Below are 22,052 nucleotides of genomic sequence, written 5' to 3'. Positions count from 1 at the left end.
CACAGAGACCACAGCTCCCACCCTACCCTTTCTAAACACACACATGCACACGCCTTGTGTGACAGCTGTGTCATCCCGCTTGGATTCCCAAACTGACCGCGTCTGCCAAGCCGTCACCCCGCCCTTCCTTTCCAAGGCTACCCTGGCCCGGTTCTGGTGCAGACTTAGTAATGTCTCTCCACGTTCGTTCCCGGTTCCCCAGCCACACTGGCTGTCATTCCCCGTACCTAACCCAAGGCACAGAGCATCATGTCAGACGTTGGATGGACAAGCAGAGTGAAGGGAACAGTGTGTACGTGAACGCTGTGCAGTTAGAGCACACTGCGCTCAGCTGGTGACAGTGGGAATTCCCCCAGACCGTTGCCAGGTGGGGTGAACACTCAGCTGAACTGCAAGAAACAGCAGATGTCAGGAGTCTCTGTGCATCAGAACACCACAATCTAAGTCCCCTTCCCTGAAGGCTGGTTCCCCACCCTCCCACCCCCAGCCCTGGCTCCTTGTTTGCTTCATCTCTGGCAGTGGCGAGCATGTTCTCGTTCCTTTGTACCTCCAGGTGTGTAGGGGGAAATCTTGATTTTTAAAGCCGGAAGAGCGTTTAGCGCAACGGCGCGCCACAAGCTTGCTTTCCACAGGCCCCTGGCTCTGCCAAAACGATCAGGCCTCATTATTTAGGAAGCTGCCTCAGCCAGGCATTACTAATTCGGATGCCTATTCGGGCAAATGAGCAATGAATTGCAAAGTGCTTTTGTCAGTGAATTGCAAGTGAAGAGGTGGGGTCAGGGGAGAGTGACAGAATGTTTGGCTTTTGCCTCATTTCCAGAAAGGACGGACATTTCTTCCTGGAAGCTGTACTTGGCAGCAGGCTTGGGGAATGGGAAAGATTTATTTCCTTCTGCCAAAGCTCAATAATTCAGCTTGAGTATTTCAAATCGATACGCTTCTTGCGAAGTTTCCAAGGACCATGTTCTTTTTAAAAAAAGACATTTAAAAAAAAATTATCAGTAGGGAAGAATTCTTCAGTGATAAGACTGTGGCAGGTCAAGGGTGAGTCTGGCCTTCCAAAGAGAGAGCAGAGGTGAAGAGGGAAAGCTGGGTTGGGAAGGGGGGCATCAGGGTAGGGGCTGACAAGCCAGTTGGGTCCCTGTGGGCTGCTCTTAATCACCTCACTGGATTTGTGAGACTGCTTCACAGAGCAGCTGCTCATGGGGAGCTTCCAAAGCCTCTGTGCAAAGCTGGTGATGGCAGTTCCCTGCATCTGAGGCTGTGGCTTGTCACACACGTCTTTCTGAGGAAGAACCGCTCACAGGGGTCTTCACTGTCACTCAGGACTTCGAGGTGCCCGGCCCACAGCCTGCGTCGTGAGTCAGGATCTTGTGAAGTTTTCAGATGTCTACAGCTCTGGCATGGAAGACAAGTGACAGGGCCGACTGGGCCCTTGTTCTAGAAATTTCTTCTGGTGGGAGAGTCTGTGTTCACTGAAACAAGTCCTTAGTAGTCCTGTATCCTGGGTTTCTATACTGTGCTTGGTGTACATTGCATCTGAGTCCCGTCTACTTCTCCTGTCTCTGTAGATGGAGGTTCCACACAGGTGTGACCCGAAACTCCTCAGATTAGTTATTGTATTTCTTTTGCTTACTGCCCAGAAAATTCAGCATTGGTTTACCAGCAGGTTAAAGAAGCTTAGCATGTGTCTGGTAAGACTCCAGAGCTGTGTAGTTCTTTCGCATGGAAAGTATTATGGGATAGTCTGGGATGATGACTGCATGTTTCTCTCAAGTTCCTATAAGAACACAATTTGGTAGCAAGACAAAAACCCAGGTACAAGACTTTAGGTAACAAGGTGTCTCCAGGAGCAGATTTGATAAACCTTGGGACAGGAAAAACCCAAAGTAACCAAGAAGTTGTCACCAGTCCTGTAAGGGGCCTCTGAGGCTCCGCAAGATGCAGGATTCTCTGGTGCCTGATAACTCTGTGGCTGGCTCCCACATTCCCCTTCCACCGTAACAGAGAAGGGGAGACTTGGGAAAGAACTCCCCCAAGGAAAACAGAACCAAGCGATTTCAGAATGTAGGCTGCCATGTTTGAGCATGAAAAGTGGCTAGGTAGAGCTCATTCGTTAAAAAAAAAAAAAAAAAAAAACTGGAAATACTAACTTTGTCTTAAAGAAAAAGGAACAGTGGAAAAGCGAGACTCAGACATACCGTGTAAGGCAGAAGAAAATGAGAAGCCGGTTAATAGCAGTTCCTAAGACAGCATACGGTCCAGGGCAACTTAAACAGTGCACGGCAGACATCCCCTTCCGAGTGAACACAGGCATCATGAAAGTAATAGAAAACACGAGAGGGGGAGTGTTCAGTCAAAGGTAAACTCAGAAGTGAGGCAACAAAACTTGGGAAGAACTGACAGGAAAACGGCTCCGGAGACAAAGTAAGCTGGTGAGACTACATGCTAGGACAGGTTTTGAAGAGTCATGGGACATGCACAGGAAAGGGTTATTTTTTTTTAATAAAATAAGAAGGAAATGGCAAAAATAATAACTCAAGAGAAAGCGACAAATACTGAATAAAGGCAGAGATTTTACCACATGGGTAAAGGAATCCTGTGGGAAGAAACCCAAAGCAAGCTCGATCCTACAGAACACTGAGTCTGGATATGGTTACCTCCCGTGCCCTGTGTCCCCTTATAAGGATACTTGGCAGTGGACACTGGAGTTGTGGTCACTGCAGAACCCTCCTGAGCTCATCTCCAGACCCTTACGATATGTCTGCAAAGATGTTTCTCACAGAAGGCCACATGCACAGGCTCCAAGGGTCACGGTGTGGAGTACCTTTGGGACCCATTCGATTATAGCCTACATGCTAGAAGGTCACAGAAAGAGAGTGGAGGTGGAATTTGCATTTTATCTTCTCACTTGGCTGGTGGCAGTTTCTACCAAGTTAGCCATACTTGCTGAGAAGTAAGAGTGGACTCTGTGCTTTGATAAACATAAACCTCACGAGAGCAGAGGCCACAGGAAGGGCTTTGACACCGTGGGAATGACTCTGGGTCACACCACCGGTGACATACCGCCCGTTTGCTTGGCAGCTTCTGAAAAAGACGGGGGTCTGTTTTCAGAACTAATGGTATTCTTATCTGTAAAGTAGGCATGGCAGCTCATACCTCTAATCCCAGGACTTGGGAGGTAGAAGCAGGAAGTTCAGTTATTCAGGGTCATCCTTACCAATAGTGAGGTCAAAGCCACCCTGAACTCCAAGAGAGGAAATGACAAACTCCATGTGACAATAGGCAGGCACTGAATCCACGTGTCTTCCTTTTTGGTGTCTCCTAGCCGTTCTGCCACCGAGCTACTCAGAGTGTGCCCCACCCTCTGGCCACTAGGGAGTTAACCTCGACACTCTACCAGTAAGAGACTCCCCTAACTGCCTAACAAAACCAAGCGCCAGTGATCTTATCAGCTCCCTCTCCCAAGGGACTCCTCCGGCCTTTATCACAAGCTATAAATGATGTAGAATCCCAGATGAGTGAGCCCTGTGTGAAAGATGTTCTGCATAAGGCGGAGCCTCTCAGCTCCCTTCTGGCCCCCGAGTCCAAGGAGAATGGGGCTTGTCTTTCTCATTTTCCTATCACTATATACAGGTCTTCAGCCAAAGGCATCAATAGCCTTCATTGTCATGCTGAAGAACAAAACCTAGGGAAAGAACTGACTCTCTCTCTCCTGTGTCTGTGAGTAAAGAAGGAACGGGTCCAGGGACAGAGAAGTTGGTCTCAAATGCCCATGCCAGAAAGTGTAACACGACTGTCTTTAAATAGAAGTCGCTGGTCCAAACGTGATTTTTTTTTCGTGACGCATCAGCGTCAGCAATGCCGTTAAAATTACCCCATCCTGCTTGTGATGTCTGTCTTGCGGCTCTGAGGTGCTGAGTTAGCACTGGCTGCCTGGCCTTTCAGAGGACACTCAGTGCCACAGCAGAGGGTGGCCAACCTCTGAAAACACTTGGAGAGAGTCACGGTCAACTGGAGCTCGGAGGAGGGATAGAAAGTATGGAAGGCGTGAGAGTCTGGAATGCATACCCAAGAAAGGCCTTGAAGAATTTTAGGTTCCTTTGACCCCCTTGTCCAGTCTGAGGCTCACGGAGCTCTCGTTGAAAGTTAGAGACCTCTTTCTGTCTTCTGCCTTTACCACTCCCTCAAAACACACACACACACACACACACACACACATACACACACACCCTTCTTGTCCTCCCACATCACCACCTCTGGGATTCCGTGATGTCCGGCACCATCTCCATCTTGAGAAGAGGCAGCTTGCTGTCCCTAAATTCCTAAGGCTAAAGAGCAACCCAGGAGGGAAGCGAAGAGGCAGCTGGGCCACACAAAGGCCAGCCTCTCTCCCATCCCCAGTGATTGGATCTCTCATGTCCCATCCAGAGTGAGAAAGAAGGTCACTCTTGTTGCGCTCTGTAAATGAACGTCTGTAGATCGTGACTACGGCCAGACAAGAGATCATCTGTATGTGACTTAAATGGACAAGGGGAAAGAAGAACTTACATTCACTCCCATGCAGGCAGCCCCTGTCAATCATCTCTAGGATGCAGAGCCCACAGATCCAGACCTCTGTGCTCCTGTTCCCATGATTTGTACCCGTTAAATCTGTTCTAAGAACACACTGACTTCTAGTAGCTGGTTGTCTCATTTTTCTTCTCTGTCTCACAGTTGGAATTATTGTTGGCGTAAGTATTGGTAAAGTTGGTAAATTAAGATATATCTCCTCCCAAATACAGGATATTCTGTCCTTTTTTTTTTTTTTTTTTTTTTGCCTCTTGCTTTTGAAACCCCACTCTGTGATTATCTCTTCATTCCTAGTCACACTAACCCAGCGATCATAGACTAAGAAAATTGATGGTGGTGAGCCTTTACTAATATGCATACCAAGCTTCAGTGTGTTAGCAAGGTCTTCTAACATTCCCAGGGAAGGGACACCCTCCCCAATCCCTGCCAAGGTCTCCGGCCAAGTCCCTTTCACCATTTTTTGTCTTGCCCTGAGGTCTGTGTAAACAGTGGGCACGCTTTCTGATTCTGTATTCTGATTTCCTCCCCTAAATTGGGATAATATGTGTATTTCTCTTTCAAACCTAATTTGCTGTTACATTCTATAACAAGTCAGCAGTTAGAATCACGTGTACACAAGATATTGAAAAGCACTAAATTGATTTTTCCACCAATCAACTCCAGTGCCCCAAAAACACTGAGAGGGTGGGCACTGGTCCCTGGGTGTGCCTTTCAAAGGATAATGGCTGACCCTGAAGTGGGCACTGGTCCCTGGGTGTGCCTTTCAAAGGAAGGATAATGGCTGACCCTGAATTCGCTGACAAATCTTTACCTCCACAAGTCCAGGTGATGGGTGGAATTGTTCAAGTCATTCCCCACTTTCTGAGGCTAGCATGGAACCTCCTCACCATGCCTTTCTTGGGAGACTGACCTGAAACATTGATGTTTAGTCATCTCGTATTTGCTTTGATTTTTGAAACACATTGTCTCATGGTATCTGCGGAGCATGCACTCCAGAACACTTGCTGACACCCAGCTAGGACTCTCAGGTCCCTTTTGTGATGGAATAGTGTTGGCCTGTAACATACCTTCTGCCATATACTTTAAATAACTAGATTGCTTACAAAAAAAAAAAAAAAAAAAAAAAAACCCTAAAGCTATGGACAATACTCTTGAATCTTTATATGGCTTACAGAATAAAAACAAGATAAATTGTAAAATCTTAGTACAATTAATTCACTTGCTTTGTTGTTATTTGGGGGTAGTTTATATATTATACTGATTTATACATAATATAATTTTATTATGTATATGGGATATATGTGTGTGTGTGTGTGTGTGTGTGTGTGTGTGTGTGTATGTATATATGTTTCACACCTAAGGCAGACACCCCATTGCCTGGACCTGCTTTCTCCTCCCTTCCTTTTCTTGCTCTCAGTATCTTCAGTGGAGATAATGTCCCAATGGGTATGTCAGCTGCCAGTCTTTTTCTTCCCCACGTTAGGGTCTACGGTAGTGTCAGAGTTTGGCCAGGCATCTCACAGCTTTCAGAACTGTTGCTCTTCCTTCCAGGGCTCCGGAAAGCCACTGAATACATTGCTGACTCCTACAGATGTGTCCCAAAGCTCAGGCGCTCAGCTATCTAGTCTGTGTGCTGCGAAACCCCCAAAATGCACAGAGCACACCCTACATACTGGAATTATTGTGTGCCATACTTGAATTTGTGTTAGGAAGTAGAATGACATGTTAAATATAGTTTTATTAATTTCTAGGGACTTTTACACATGCAAACATGTGATTTTGATTATATTCATCCCCCACTTCCTCCCCCAACTCCTCCAAGATCCACCCTTTCCTGACATAGTTTCCAGTAGTTCTCTTGGTTCTAGGCTCATTCTTTTTAACATTGGGAAAGTCCCTCAACCCTTTGCTTCAATTTCTGCTGTAAATATAGATGTGTCTAGTGTAGCTTCACAAAGTAGATGCTGAAATGACAGGAATATGGAAGCATTTGATGATGCACTTAACCTCACAGGTTTGAAGGAACCCAAGTCACCAGGCCACAGAGGAGCATCTAATGGCAGCGGTGGCTGGACAGAAAATAGGGTGGTCGTGTGATTTTAACTGGGGAGACAGGATGCATACACCTCTTTGTTAGATTGGAGGTTGATCACAGGCTGTAATATTCTACCAGAATCCAATTTGGTGAACACATGAGTTTGGGTAGATTTTAGGTTTATGGATATCTTAATTTCATTTCCACTGCAAAGTTAACATACCCTGACCATGGGGGAGGAAAGGGTTTATTTTATTCACAAATTCAAATTATAATTTATCATTTTGGGTAAGCCAGACCAGGAACTCAAGCAGCCAGTTACATCACAGCTATAGTCAAGCCCCAAAACAATTAAATAAATAAGCACACCCTTACTTGCTTGCCCTTGGCTAGTAGCATTCTCCTCTCGTACGCTGGTCAGAACTCTCTGACTAGGGAATGGTGCTGCCCACAGTGAATGGATCTTTCTACTTCAACAATCAAAACAACTCCCTACGGAGACACCCACAAGCCAACTTGATATACGTAATTCCTTATGAATACTCTTTTCAGGTTATTTTATATTATGTAAAGTTGACATTTAGTACAAACCAACACAAAGGATAAGAGTTACTTATAGGAGCATCATGAAATAGCTCACCCTACGTTCACTGATAACTTACCAGAGCTGCAGCTCTAGAGTTCAGTAAATGACATGTAGGCAGTCCAGACGCTCAGGGAATCTTTTTTCCTCTCCAGTAGTTTAGTGCTTCTATTAATTGTAGCATGGGACCTGAGATTCTTGTTCATTTCAGGAACTTCCTGAGACTGTCTTGTGTACTTCCTGAGGTTCATGGCCCCACCCCCCCATTTCTGGAAAAAAATGTTTTAATTCAGAAGAAGTTGTTACATAATGGGGTAGCCAGCACAGAGGTGGGTCATCTAGCAGTAGGATCTTCAGTTGTATGCAAGGTCTTTAGTGAAGGTGGACCTCTGTGTTCTGAGTGCTATGTAAACATCACTGAGAAGTCTCACACACACACACACACACACACACACACACACACACACACACAAATACACACACCATTACGTGCATGTACATTTTACAATTAGCACATGTACCTGATAACTGAAAGTTTTATCTGGCCGAAGGTAGAAGAGACAAAAAGAGGCTCTGTCCTTTGACTCAAGTCTGACAGAAATTGGCTGGCAAAGTAAAAGTAATGGGGACTTCTGCTGAGGATGGAAACATGAACTTAGAATCAAGGAAATAAGACAGACTAGAGGTATTTTCTTGACATGATTAGAAACTTTTAAACTTCAGAGGGAAACCCCCGAAGATTCCCTGAACCAAAATGCAGCAGTGCAACTCAGGAAACCTGGGGTACTCTCAAAAACGAGACTCTGACTTAGCAATTGCACACAGCTAACAGAAAAAGAAAAAAAAGGGAAAACAACAAACCAAATCATCAGATACAGCTGTCTAGGGATAGTCCCTAATGAGCTTGTATTACATGTAGCTCAGGCTAGCCATGGACTTCTTGTTCTTCTGTCTTCATGGCCTACATACTGGGATCTCAGGATTGTACCGCCTCAACCAGCTTCTAAACGTTTACAGAACATTACATTGTACATAAATGGAATAATGTCAGCAGAGCGTGGTAGTGTACACCTGTAATCCTAGCTGCTCATGAGGCTGTCGAGGGAAGATCTGGAGTTCAAAACCAGCCTGGGAAGTTTAGTAAGACTCTGCCCGATCCCAGAGAATGATATTTAATACAAAAAGAAAAAGAAACAGTAAATGTCATCTATAATTCTACTACTGAGTGACAATTGCTATTAGTATGTTTTATATTTTATAAAACCCCTGTGTGTTGTTTGAGAGTCTGAGTATACACACTATTTTGGTTTCCAGTAGGGATATGTGTTCCTTCTGAAAACTGTTACCCATGACATCACGTTTTCACACATGTTGTCAGTAAATGACTGCTCTCTTTTAAATGTTCTGTTTTCTACTATTAAAAATAACACTTGATATTAAAAAAAAAACTAACATCTTTGTGCACGAGTTTTTCCACAGTCAAAGCTATTTCTCTAAGGTAGATTCTCAGAAGTTGACATTCACCAAGTTCTTAAAATATCACCAAACTCTGCGCCAGCATGGCATGACAGCTTCTCCTCCACAATCTTGTATGAGTCTAATGAGCTCCAACTTTTAAAAAGCTGTGTAGTGGGTAATAAAACAAGTTTCTGAAAAGAAAAACAATAAAGAAGAAACACCTTAGGTCTAGAATATTAAGACAAGGAGAGCTGTGGATAACTTCAGACAGCAATGGACAAAGTTGGGGGCACTTGAGGAGAAAACCTGTTGTTGGCCTGCTACGGCTGACATGGGGGTAACATCGACACAGGCAAAGAGAAAACAGCACTATTAACCTCTGACATTTCCCTCCCACCCCATCTTGAGGATTGGCCATCAGACAGAGCACTCAAAATGGGTAAGACTCGTTGGGAGAGCAAAGCAGAGTTCTGTGTAGCCCAGACTCATGTCAAGCTAGAGACTTCTGCAGAAAGGTCAGGCGGCTCAGCCGTGTTCCTTGGGGCAGTGAGAAGAGGGAGAGATTATGGACCATGTGAGGAGTAGATAGGGAAGAAAAGTGTGTACACAAACCAAAGCAGTGAGGCTGATGGGACAGACTTTCAGACCTGTGTGTGTGAACATAGAGGAGAGGTTATCCCATAGGCCCCAACACCAGTTCCTCTCTATCCACAGTGAAGTTGCTGAAAGTTTTATTTTTGCTCTATTTGGAAAGGCACCCCATCTTATGGACGAGTGCATGAGTGCATAGATGGATTGATATCTAAGAAGTTAATTGGAGGGGCCTAGTGTCACCAGCTGCTTGCATCCCAGGCCTCACCTGGCCGGTGCTTTCACTGACCCATGGGAATGATAGATGGATGCCTATCAGACTTTGTAATATTGATGGGATTAAAGAGATCTGGGAAGCCTGCAGAACGCAAGAGTAATAATATTGACAGTCAATTGACACACATTCTTACAGTGGGATTCTTCCAAACACCATGTTTCTATGTGTAAGCAAAGGTGTTACCATTAATGTAACCATATAACACAGGGGCAGATTCTTAGGAAATGCTTACTCATATATTGGTCTTTCATGTTACTAAAAATAATAAACATGTCATTTGTGATTCTGCTGTTTTGCAGTTGGAAATTTCTTCATATATTTCTTTCAGGCCAAATAGAAACACAGAGAGGCAGAGTAACTCGTACAAGGTCAGACGGGTAGAAAATAAAAGTTCCACATTGGTTCTTAGAGCTACATCGTCACTGTGAAATGTTGAGTTGTTAACGTACTTTTCTGTTCGACCAAAGTACATGAGAGGCAGGTATATAATATTGTGAGCTTCAATTGTATCAGATCACTTGGTTCCTGTGTTGACTTGGGATAGTCACTGAACTCTGTGCCTTGCTGATCATTGTTGTCTTAGGGGGTTAAGGAACCACGGGAATAGCATACATACAGCATCGCCTGTCCTGCAGTGAGTGCTTGTGTTTGCTGTTATTATTAATCTATTTGAGAATTAATATGGCAGAAGTGAGTGGTGGGGCTGGAGGAGCCAACTGCCTTGGGCTGTAATGGCCTCACCTGTTAAAGAAGAACCATGGTCATCGTTGTGATTTGGTGCTTTGTCGTCGTCACTGGACTGTATCATCCAGGGAGAGAAACTCGAGTCACACTCCTGTGCTGTCTTCAGGGTAGAGCCCAAACAGAGAGAGGGACACAGATATGCAGGGCTGTGAAAACTGTGGTTCTGGGCAGTGACCAAGAGATCAAGGCATGAGTCACTGGACATGACTGGGTCAAGGGTCATCAAGTTGCTGTCCTTGAGTCAAGAGATGAGGTCACACGGATCCCTGGTGTAGGTTGACTTAGGCGTGGTATGGTTAGTCTTTCCAGGCCTCGGTTTCCTAATCAGTCATGGGGACCGGGGTTGAGTCAGAGCATCTCTGTGGCATCTGCCTCTCACATTCTGGATTCTGCATTCAGTGCATGGAAACCAAAGCAAATTCCTATAAATACAGTTTGACATAAAAGGAAAATTTTCATCAAGGGCTAAGGTGGTGAAAGGCCTTCAGGTGAGAGCTGGGGTTTGGCTCAGCAATAGAACACTTGCTAAATTTGTGTGAGGCCAGTGCATAACACACACACACACACACAGCACACAGCACACACACACAAAGAATTCATGGCTGACTGTTCTTTTTAATCATGGTCTTTTCTCCCTCCCCCCCCCCTCTCAAGAAACATAGCAGAATAATGCTCAAACAATGTCTACCAACTCTGATCCCTTCATTTCCACATCTGTTAAACTGAAATGAGAACCAGCCAACTGCAGGGCTTCTGTGACTTAGGAGAGGTAACACGTGAGAAGCAGTTAAGGACTTTTAAAGGGGCAAGCTGTTAGGTTTTAGCATTGCCACGGCTGACTGACAACTTTGCAAAGAATTAGAACATAAATCTCCCTTCCATGACTCAGAAGAGGCTTTGAGAAATTACAGAATCTGAGGATCGTGTTCACAAATGTGGAGTACTGGGGTACAAAAGCAGGTAGCATCCCGGATGTCTGTATTGTTTGGTTTTTGAGGTTCAAACTCAGTTGTGGCTATATAAAACCATGCAGGAACGCGTCGATCACGTACTCTGAGCCCCATGTTTTAGAGATGGAGCTGTTGAGTCACAGAGCAATGAAGTGGGCTGCCCAGAATCCATGCTTACTGGTAGCATATGTAGGAAGGAAATCCCGGCTCCTGACTCCCGGTTAGCCTTCATCATTAGTTTAAGCATAGCTCAGAAAGTTGGGCAGGAGGTCAGGATTTAAACACGGAAATGAAGAAATCATTAGAATTTGAGAGTCTGGATATATCACTGAAGGGTGTGTATGAGCCCATGAACTTGACTGGATCCCTTTAGGAAAGAAGGGAGTGGGAGTCTTAGTAATTTTCTCACTCATAACAATTCAGTTTCTCCATACAATATTCTTGCCCTAATGAATGCTGGTCATAGTTAAATGATTCTCCTGACACACTGGTATACAGAGTGTAATATCGTAAGGGGTGCTCTCCCTCTGTTCCTTCTCCATCACTCCCTTCGCTTCCCTTCCCTTTCTCCTTCCTAATCATTAACATGTTGTATTCTTTCTTCTGGGTCAAATTGCCAGCACCGACTAGGAAACAAATCCTACACATCCCTTCGTTCTCAGGCAGCCTTGGACCCACCCACAGCTGGGAGTTGGGCAGAGAGTCAAGAGCAAGTGTCTCTGAAGCAGCCTGTGAAAACAGCACTTTCTTCCCAGACACATTCAGATTCTCATACCGCCTGCCCCTCCCTCCTCTTCCTAGCCATAAATCTGTCTCCCTAAGATCTGCAGGTTTTTTTTCTATCTTCAATCTGCTGATAACTTGCCTGGGCCAAGGATCTCGGTGTTGGGTGGGAAGGAGTCGGTTTCCTCCGTCTTTTCGAAAGCCCGTCTTAATTCGGCGTGTGGATGGAAAGAGCCCTGGGTAAGAAAACAGATTCTGGCATCGGATTGCTTGGATTCAAATCTCAGTTCTACTTGTTGCTCTACAAGCATGGGGGCGCATCCCCGGGATGCATCAGGTCTCTGTGTTCTAGCTTGCACCTCCATCTCATGTTGTCCAAGCATGCAGTTAAAGGAGCCGTTGCTTCTGGAATGCTCTAGGTGCAGGGAAATGCTTCATGAATGACTGTCACCTCCAGGCGCCAGCTCTATTCCATCGGACACTTCAGCATAAGGGCTTTAGGGTTCTTAAAGGAAGTAGGCTGTTTTTTTTCTCAGTTAAAAATCTCAAAGCACATGCAATGTCCCAGCCTTTTTATACTGTTGAATTTAAAGAGAAATAACAGAGGGATCTGATGTGCAGCGCCACAATGTAGCAAGCCTCTCTCTAGCTCAGTGAGCTGCCCACCTTCTCCTTGTGCTAATGGAAGTGCAGTCAAGGGATGGATTTACTGAGTGTCCCCGAAGCAGGTAGCTTGAAGCGTCAGGGTCACTGTGGTTGAGCTGCCAAGTGCTCTTTGTAACCAGGTGTACACGTGCCCAGATTCTCCTTGTGGGCTCCTGGTAAGGGGGTTTCCATAGCGCCGTGGCCTTGGTTGCTTCAAGGCTGAGCTGTGGGAGAGATTAATGGGAAGTGAGAAGAGAAACTGTTACTCTTACCCAGCAGTGTTGTTGGGAGTGTGTGACTTTCTTGTATTTAGGGAAAAGATTACTCATGAGGATTTTCTGCCGTCTGAACATACAGAACCTCAAATTACTGTTTGTGTCCCCTGCCCGCCCCCTTCTCACCCACCTCTCTGTTTTAGTTTGTCCTCTTGTCCTTGGTAGAAACGTCAGCATTTAACTTTCGTTTCCCCTCTGAGGCAGGCTTCAGTTCTGTATTTACTTTGACACCTCCAAAAGCTGTCCCAGACCTGTTCCCTGCAGTGCCTAGTAGCTCTGCTCAAGCCCTCTGGCCTCTAGGTGCTTTCCTGTGGCGACCTGATTGGACCCTCCCCCATCTCTGATATAATAGTCCTCCCATTTAGCCAGTAACATCTTAAATCACAAACTGCTGTGCTGTTCTCATCCCAAGTGGACACCGTTGAGAATAGGAAACAAAGGTGGAGGTTTGCCCAAGATAGCCTGCCTCCATTTGCACTCTGCTAGGAACCAGTAGACATTTTCTGTGTCCATAAACCAGTTTGAATGGGCATTGCCTTCTGGCTAGTCAAGACCCAAACATAGAACCTCAAACCTTTTAGTTGTCCTGTTCCCTTCTAAAGATTATAAAGTGGTCAAATACCACAGTACCCATAATCCCACTTGTTTATGTGTGAAAAAATAAAAGTAAAAACAAAACACTGGCATTAAATCTAAAAAGCCGCAAAAAAACACAACTCAAATGCTTGGGTTTTGCATTGGCTTGGTTGGGTTTGATTTCATGGTAGTGAGGATTGAACTTTGGGCCTCAAGCATGCTACCACTGAGCAATATCGACATCCCCTTTTGACTTAAGAGGAGGTATCACTAGGTTGCCAGGCTGGCCTTGAACTCCCTACGTAGCCCAGGCAGCCCATTTTTTGGCCTTGCATTACTTTAAAGTAGCTGTGTTACCAAGGCCAGTCAATTTAATGAGGAATCTTCCACCAACTTAGAAGAAACTGACTTCTGCCCTTCAAAACCGTTTTCTGCACGGGAGCCTTTTAGAAGCTCAGCAGTCGTGCTCAGAGCCTGGCGTGGTCTCCCTGGGATCTGAGCCAGTTGTTCCCCCTCTCAGCAGCCTATCCCGGGGATCATACAGTTCCAAAACCAGTCTCTTCCAGGATTGAGCTGAGGAGCACCTTTGAAAAGACATGCACCACATCTCCAAAGTTAAGTAATTTACTGTGAGAGACTGAAGCCCCGGTGTGCAAGCACTGGCCCCACTGAGTTCTCTCCGAACCCTTGATTCTGTGACTTCTGAACGATCAAGCCCAACAGACTTTTCTCTATCAGGATTCAAGGTGTAAATGATTGTCAAAGACTGCCCCCGACCAGAGAGCTTCTGCTCATGACTACGTGCTACAACTGGTAACAATGCTGAGCATTCTGTAAACGACTTGTAAAAGTATTTACTAGATTATTGATATATTAATATGATAGGCACATATCAATATGTTATTTAAAGTATATTTTCAAAAGATATGTGTGAACATCAATAATGTTGTATAGGCTTTTGTAAACCCCTTCAATATCTAGGTTAATAGAAGATGCCTGGATTCACATCCTCATCTTTGTATTCGGCCTGTTGTGATATCACAGGCCTGTAGCTTCTAGAACATTCCATATGGGCTCATGAAAGAATAAGAGTAAAAGAAAAAATAATGTTGATATTTTTGTGAAAGAGCTTTTGCTGTAGATAATGTACAAAGGTCTTGGGACCTCTCTGGGGTCCCATGATCACACTTTGAGAAGAATCATTCTAATCACTTGAAGGATGTATCAGAATTGCCTATAGCAGCAAAGTAAAATGAACCCAGACTCCCTGCCTCATAGAAATCCAGCCTGAGCCACCCTGTTCGTAGCCTTCTTGACCCACTTTGAGTCCATCTGCAAGACAAATAGAAAGGCAAGGCCTAGCTTTTGCCAGAGGCTAGCCTGTCACTTCCCAGAGGCTGAGTAAATGACTCTTCCTGGAAAAAGTTTCAGGCTGCTTCATCTTTTGGCAGCTCTCAGGAGGTGGGGTGGGTGTCAAGGTCAGCTCTGGAACACTCCCATTTCAAAGGACTGTGCAACAGTCAGATCAGCTCTGGGTCTATGGTCTGCAGCTCAATGCATTGGTCTTCGTTCCAGGCCTCCTTAGTGAGGAAAGGGGGCCATTTTAGAGTCAACCTGACAGTAATACAGCCCCAGGGCAGGGTTCTAAGACCTACTGCCCCTGAAACACATGGAAAGGGGGTTCCCTCATTTTACCTCTAAGTAAAAAGTTAATACAACACCACACATAAGCACTCCACACTTAAGTACTTACAACATGGGCCTTGGAACTAAACTCAAGGGCTCTTGAGACAGAGAGTCTCTGTTCTGTTAACTGTTCTGAGACTTTTCCCCTTTTGTTTCAACTGTGTAGCTGACAAGATCTTTTTTTTTCTCTCTCTGCCCTGTGTTGTCTAACAGGTTTGCAGCCAAGTTACTGGAGCAGAGATGACGTAGCCCAGTGGCTCAAGTGGGCAGAAAATGAGTTTTCTTTAAGGCCCATTGAGAGCAACACGTTTGAAATGAATGGCAAGGCCCTCCTGCTGCTGACCAAAGAGGATTTCCGCTACCGATCTCCTCATTCAGGTGAGAGTCTGTTCTTGCATAGGCTCAGCATGGAAATATTGCTGATCTTTTCCATACACATGAGAAATCTCTACAGAAGTTCTCATGGGAAAAAACAGTTGACATTGTAAGAAAGGGAAGATCTACTGGACTTGGCCAGTGGGTAGGAAAGATGAGGTCTTCAGATCAAAGAGACTGTTGGTTTAGAAGTCACTCGCCTGTGTCTAGATGCTGGAACTTTAAGGGGTCAAGTATCCAATCAAATAGCAAATGACAGTAATCGAATAAGAAAGAGTTTGGGCATTGCCAATACCTTGTCAGAACTGTTTTATCTAGTCCTTTGGCTGTTAAATAGTTGCCCCCATTAAATGGATCTGGAGTGATTAAAATTCGGAGACATATTTGATTACAGGATTTGGAAGGACCAATTGATAAAGGAGAACAGACATGTTTCACTTTGTATCCACCCCTGTTTAGAATTACTGCACGCATAGCATTCAGCTAGAATAGATTTATGTTTCCATTATTTTATATGAGCAAAATCGCTCAAGTCATTATCAACTTAATTCACATTATGCCCGATAGACCTGTTTAAAAATAAAAAAGAACTCACTTTCAAGGTTCTTTTAATTCAGTTAAAAATACATTGGCAAACCAGGCACCATGGTGTACACCTGTAATCCTTGCACTCAGAAGCCTGAGGCAGGGGGATCATAAGTAGTTCTCTGAAGTATGTCTTGAGACCCTTTCTCCAAGACAAAGTGTGTATGTGCAACTGTGTGCATGTGCGTGTGTGTGTGTGTGTGTGTGTGTGTGTGTGTGTGTGTGTGTGTGTCCACCCATGCAGTTTCCTAGATGGACTGGAAATTGTGGTCTTCTGATGTTCCAGAGTGATTTTTGTAAATAATTTCTGCACTTTCCAACTTACCCGTGTCCTTATCTTTAGAAATACACTTTCCTTACATTTGTCCAATTTAGAAGTCTCATCTCAGAGTAGAACTGGAAATTACCTGCACACAGCTCCTCAGACCAAGCATCTAAATAGAAGGTGGCCTGCTACACCGAACGGCCGTGTGGTCGAATTAAGTCAGAGAATCCTAGGATACAAATCACAGAGGGCGGTTGCCAGAAATATCAGGACAGCCACACGGCCTTGACCGAAGACAGGCACACTTGGCTCTTCCTTTTCTTACTGTGTCTTTGAACACAGAATGAAAACTGTTAGAGAGATGCTTAGGGAAGTCACTTGTGGAAAAATTGTTAGCTCCCCGGCCGATATCTGAAGGCGGTGCTGGCAGCTGGTCCTTCTGTGCAGAGAGATGTGTGATAGTGTGCAGTGTAGTTGATGCTTTCCTTAATAAACTGCACGTCCCTTAATGGTATTCCTGTTTTCTCACGAGCTTATTGCTTACCTTCCTTTATATTCTGCATTCAGCTGAAAGTAATTTTCTTATTATATGTGTTTTCTGATTTGTTCTCAAATACAGCATTAGCATTTTTCTACAGACTGCCCCACCGTCTCAGGATCTCTGTTTTCTAAGTCATAAATATGAAGCTAAACTTCATTTACCTGTTTTTAAGTGAAAGAATGCTCCTTATTTTTCTTTATTTGAAAACTCAGATAGAGGGATCTTTTGAATCCCTTTTCACCTTCCACAATATGGTACAGTTACCAGCACAAATGTGTACACTGGGCAGTGGGATAGGGCACTTTTGAAGGTGGAGCCCAGTTAGGTAAGGTGGATGAGTAAACGGGATTACCTTCCCCCATGGGGAATAAAAACTCTGTGATTCACTTTAGCTAGGAAAATAGATAGAATAGAACTAGAGCCAAGCAAAGCTCAAAACTCACACTGACCCATAACAAGAATGGGCATCTGGGAGCCACCCTGCACAGTGGGTCTGCAACCATGCTGTTCTAATACTAAGTTCACAGTGGAATTCCAGAGGTGAGCTGCAGGCTGCATTTATGTTTTTATTAATTAATTTATTTATTGGCTTTACAACCCAATATCACCCCTTCCTTTCTTCCCAGTCCCTCCTCACACAAGTCCCCCCCAATTCCACATTCTCATCTTTTGAGAAAGGGAAGCCCCCTCTGGGTGTCATGTCCCTCTCTGAGTGTCACTCCCCCACACACTAACACACACACACACACACACACACACACACACATACACACATACACACACAGCAGGACTAGGCACATTCTCTCCCACTGAAGCCAGACAAGACCGTCCATTTAGGGACACGGGAGCCACAGGCAGGCAGGTAAAAGGCTCAGGGATAGCCCATACTCCAGTTGTTGGGGGACCCCCATGAAGACCAAGCTGCTCATTTGTTGCATGGACAGAGGACCTATGTCCAGCCAATGCTGGCTCTTTGGTTGGTGGTTCGGTCTCTGGGAACCCCCAGAGGTCCAGGAGCCCCCAAAAGTCCGGGTTAGTTGACTCTGTTGGTCTTTCTGTGAAGTCCCTGTCCTCTTTGGGTCCCTCAATCCTTCCCCCAACTCTTCCACAAGACCCCCCAAACTCTGTGTAAAGTTTGGCTGTCAGTCTCTGCATCTCTTTCCATTGGCTGCTGGGTGGAGGCAGGCTCCATTCTTAGACCATCCACAGGCAGAAAGGACTGAGCAAGCAAAGGGAATCTCTGACAAGCGTGAGACTTAGGCCTCCCACGCCAGGCAGGCTTCCACTTATCTTTTTTTCTCTCTATTTTATAATTGGTCAAAAGGGAGCCAACATTTCCGAGTCAGAATGGATTAGAAGTGAGAAGTGTTTGTAAACTGGGGGGGGGCACGTTGCTGGAGCTGCTGACCCGAGTAGCCAGTCATCACCTGCAAAGTACACACTTCACCAGTGTTAAGGTTCCACAGTCAACCCACTAACCCAGAGAGATGGCAAGCTGAGGGAGGACTCTCAAGTAGCAGATGGCATTTACGCAGTGGCCGTCCGGTCCCAGCCTTGTGAGCACCAGCAGCATATAATGAGCGCCTCCGAACTAATCACAGCCTTTCTCCAGTAATTCCATTCCTAAGAAAATATCCCAAGGAAATTATCCCAGAGTGGACAAAGAAAATGTCCTTACTGAGTCTATTTATAACGGTAAAAACTGGAACTAGCCCAGCGCCCCCCCCATAGGAAAATAGCTAGACAACCTTAGAAATGGTCAATAGAACCTGATACTTCATAGCTCGGCACCTAACTTTATTGGTTCCTTTGCCTTGCATACCCTCTTCAGGATCTGAGGCAGAGGATTGGCAAGGAACGGATGTGCAAAATGGAGGATGGGCAGTCTGGCTAGAGCCAGGGAACAGTGGAAAAGATCAGAACCAAGGCAGGGCCAACAGAGGGGAGGGACAGTCCCAACAGTAAAGTGGTCAGAGTACCCCGGCTTGGTGGCCAATTCACTGTTAGATGAAAAGGAGTGAGATGTGAGGATTGACCCCCAAATTTCTGACCTGGTTAGATAGCAATATTTACTGAACTAGGGACCCCCTTCTGGTTTGTAAAGATTTCTGCGTTAGACACTTTGTCTGTGAATCATTCACGAGGTTGTGGTCCTGCTAGTCAGAAAGCTTCATGGCTGGAATTTATTAGGCCGAAGACAAGCAGAGTCTCGGTAACAGATGCAGTTGTCGGAGAGGAACTGGGGATGCTGGGAAGCTCCGTATTAAAGGGCTGGAGGTGGGAAGAGAGCCAGCGTAGCAATCTTGTCAGCCAGGAAGCCTCCTAGAAGGGAGGGGGCAGGTTAAGATTCCTGGCAGCGGAGACTGCTAAAGTAGCACTGCTCCCTAAGAACCCGGGCTGCCCTTAGATTTAAGACCAGGGAGGTGACCTTAGCAAGAGCAGTTTGGGGAAGGCTTCAGGGGGGAAACCAGAAAGCAAGGTGAAGCAGTAGAGAGGGTAGAACTGACAGCTCCGGGTGGGTGGGTGGGTTGCTGTCATATGAGGAAAAGCTGGATCCCGATGTGGAAGGGAAGATAAGGACCGAAGGATGAGGGAGGAATACAGGAACCCCTGAAGCTGCTTGTATCCTAATGGACAGAAACCCCAAGACTTGAGAGGCTGCACGGAGGGAAGGGCTGTAGGGAGGCCCAACATAAACTAGAGGCGTCTACATGAAATTACGTCCGTGGGAAGAGAGAAGAAACTTCCACATACAAAAGTAACATTAATGAAACTGTGTGTGGGCTTTAATGCAGAGGTGTCGGAGCTGAGAGAACATGGCTTGCCCATGAGTAAGAGAAATGCCATGCAGTCAGCGTGTATTCTGTGAGACCAGCGTCAGCGACTGGTTAGCTCGCCAGCTCGGCGGCGTTATTCTCGCTTTGCACCAAAGCGAGCTGGACTAAGCGTCCCTTAAACTAAGGAGCCTAAGGATCAGAAGGGGCGAAGTCATTTGCCTTAGCGCAGGAGGCTGACAGACAGCAGAGGAACCGGGCTTCAGACTTGGACTGGCCTTGTTCTAGAGCCCAAATTCCATGCTCTAAATGGAAAATAAATCATTCTCAGAACCTACTCCCCTTCTAGTAGCATCCCAGGGTTCTTGATCTTCCAACCCTGACAGGACTAACTTGGTATTTTTTTCACTTTCTCTTCTGCTTATTTGAAACAACTATCCCATCCCCCAGTGAGGATTAAATACAGCGCCAGACAGGCCAAGCTCCAACCTTATTCACCTCTGCCCCACGCTCATCCTCATCCCTACCCAACAATCCCACCCCAGCTTTGGACAGGGTCATGCTGACTTATCCAGGCAGATCTTGAGTTCGCACACTTTACTCCAGCCTTAGAGTAGTTGGGATTAGCAGGCCCGGCTTTTAAAAGAAAGTCCAAATAAAATAATAAAATCTGGAGCTGGTGGACTATCTCAGTGGGTAAGGTGTTATGTGGGCAGGGGGGTCTGAATTCCCAAGTCTTCACCACACACTTAGAAAGTTGAGCATGGCTGTGTGTGCCTGTAACCCCAGCAGTGAGAGACTGTGACAGGAATGTACTAAGAATTCACTGGCCGCCCTAGTATAGCCAAAATGGTGTGTACTGACAGACCTTGTCCCAGACAGTAAGGCAGAGGTGACAGATGCAGTCAGGTGCATACACCCCCAGTACACACACACACACACACACACACACACACACAGAGACATACACACACACACACACACACACACACACACACACAAAGAGAAAAGGCAGACTTTCAGATTCTCAAAATAGGTTGGGTTGCATGGCTTTCAAAAGACATGTCAGAAGACACACAGGTTAAAGCTATTTGAGTTTTCCTGTGTGTGGTCCCAGGATTATATAACTGTATTAGGACATGAGGCTGGAGGATACAAACGTGTTCCGTTTCCAGCACTCTGTCCAAGGGGGCAAGTGAAACTCCCAACTTTGTAGTAAATCCTTGCACGTCAGCATGTGTACGTGCAGACGAACCAGCCATTGACTCTGAGTGCAGGGACCTGGGTTCCAGTGCATACTACTGTAGAGGTACCAGCTAGGACCAGTTCTTCCTTTTCAGAGTGAGGTTTTCAAAGTTGGGCACACAGTTATATGGCGCAAGCTTTGTTTTCAGTAGACATATATACAACTTATTGTAAATCCCCCATGTTCCAAAGATCTTTTTGTTACTGTTACCTTTACTTCTAGGACTTGGAGTTGAGGGTTTTTAATACAGGCTTACTCACGGGAGTTAAGAGAGATGTGGGGAAGAAAGTAAGACACGCCCAAGAGCCAGGATGTGGGGCTTCCAAAGAAGAGTCATGAAAAGCAAGATGTGCCCAAGTATTTGCAGACTCTTCAAGGCAGAGTTGCCAGTGTTACATTTGGGTTTGATACCCTGGTCTGGCACGATGGCTCAGTGGGTAAAGACGTTTGCCTCCAAGTCGGTCAATCTGAGTGTGATCCCAAACACATGGAGGAAAAAGAGAAATGCTTCCCACAAGTTGTCCTCTGTGTACACACACACACACACACACACACACACACACACACACACACACACACGTAGTGTTGGAAGAGCAAAGCACAGCAGATGGAGGGACAGGGCCATCCTCACTGGGGAAGTTGTAGGGGAGACATGACTTAGAACACTCTGGAAACTAAGACCAGGGTATAGGAATTTCAAGAAAGCAGTATTCTAACTCAGCACAACTTTTCTACCAACTAGAGTCATCACGAAAAATGGTTTTCTTACGCCAGGGCTGGCTGCCCATCAAAAGACTTACCCCGCCAAGGCTGTTTCTTGGCAGGGGAAGGAGAGCAAGGGGACTCCTAGAGAGCAGAAGTCTGGGCCAATTTCTAGAACCCTCTTTAAGGCCTAATACTCTAACTTGTTACAGTTACTTTGTTATTGACAGTCTGCACACAGAGAGTATACTATGTCTCTTCCATAGCTGAGCCAGCTCCTTCCTCTGTGCGAGCTCCTAGTTGCTGAGGACCCATGTCTGACCCAGCTGTGCCCACATTCCTGGGTCAGAGTTAAGTTTACCCACAGAGCTCAGACACAGCTTCCCACAGCTCTAGGCCAACCCCATGAAAGGCATTTGCATGTCAATCTAACTGCTGCTTGTGGAGCC

General features: G+C 45.6%; 1 protein-coding gene across 2 annotated transcripts in view; it reads left to right on the top strand.

The window, feature by feature from the left end:
- The window catches only part of ETV6 (ETS variant transcription factor 6), a gene marked incomplete at its 5' end in the record, with an annotated part of 225,226 nt that overhangs the window by 164,241 nt on the left and 38,933 nt on the right, over positions 1-22,052 (top strand). For both annotated transcript variants that reach the window (XM_080914293.1, XM_080914292.1), the window contains one exon: positions 15,329-15,493. In XM_080914293.1, the coding sequence (XP_080770419.1) occupies positions 15,329-15,493 (165 nt within the window). The remainder of the gene's footprint in view (positions 1-15,328; positions 15,494-22,052) is intronic.

This window comes from Micromys minutus (assembly GCF_963924665.1).
Source record: "Micromys minutus genome assembly, chromosome: 3".
NCBI classification, from domain to species: domain Eukaryota; kingdom Metazoa; phylum Chordata; class Mammalia; order Rodentia; family Muridae; genus Micromys; species Micromys minutus.
The sequence above is the reverse complement of the archived record's forward strand: the minus strand, read 5'-3'. Positions and strand labels throughout refer to the sequence as shown.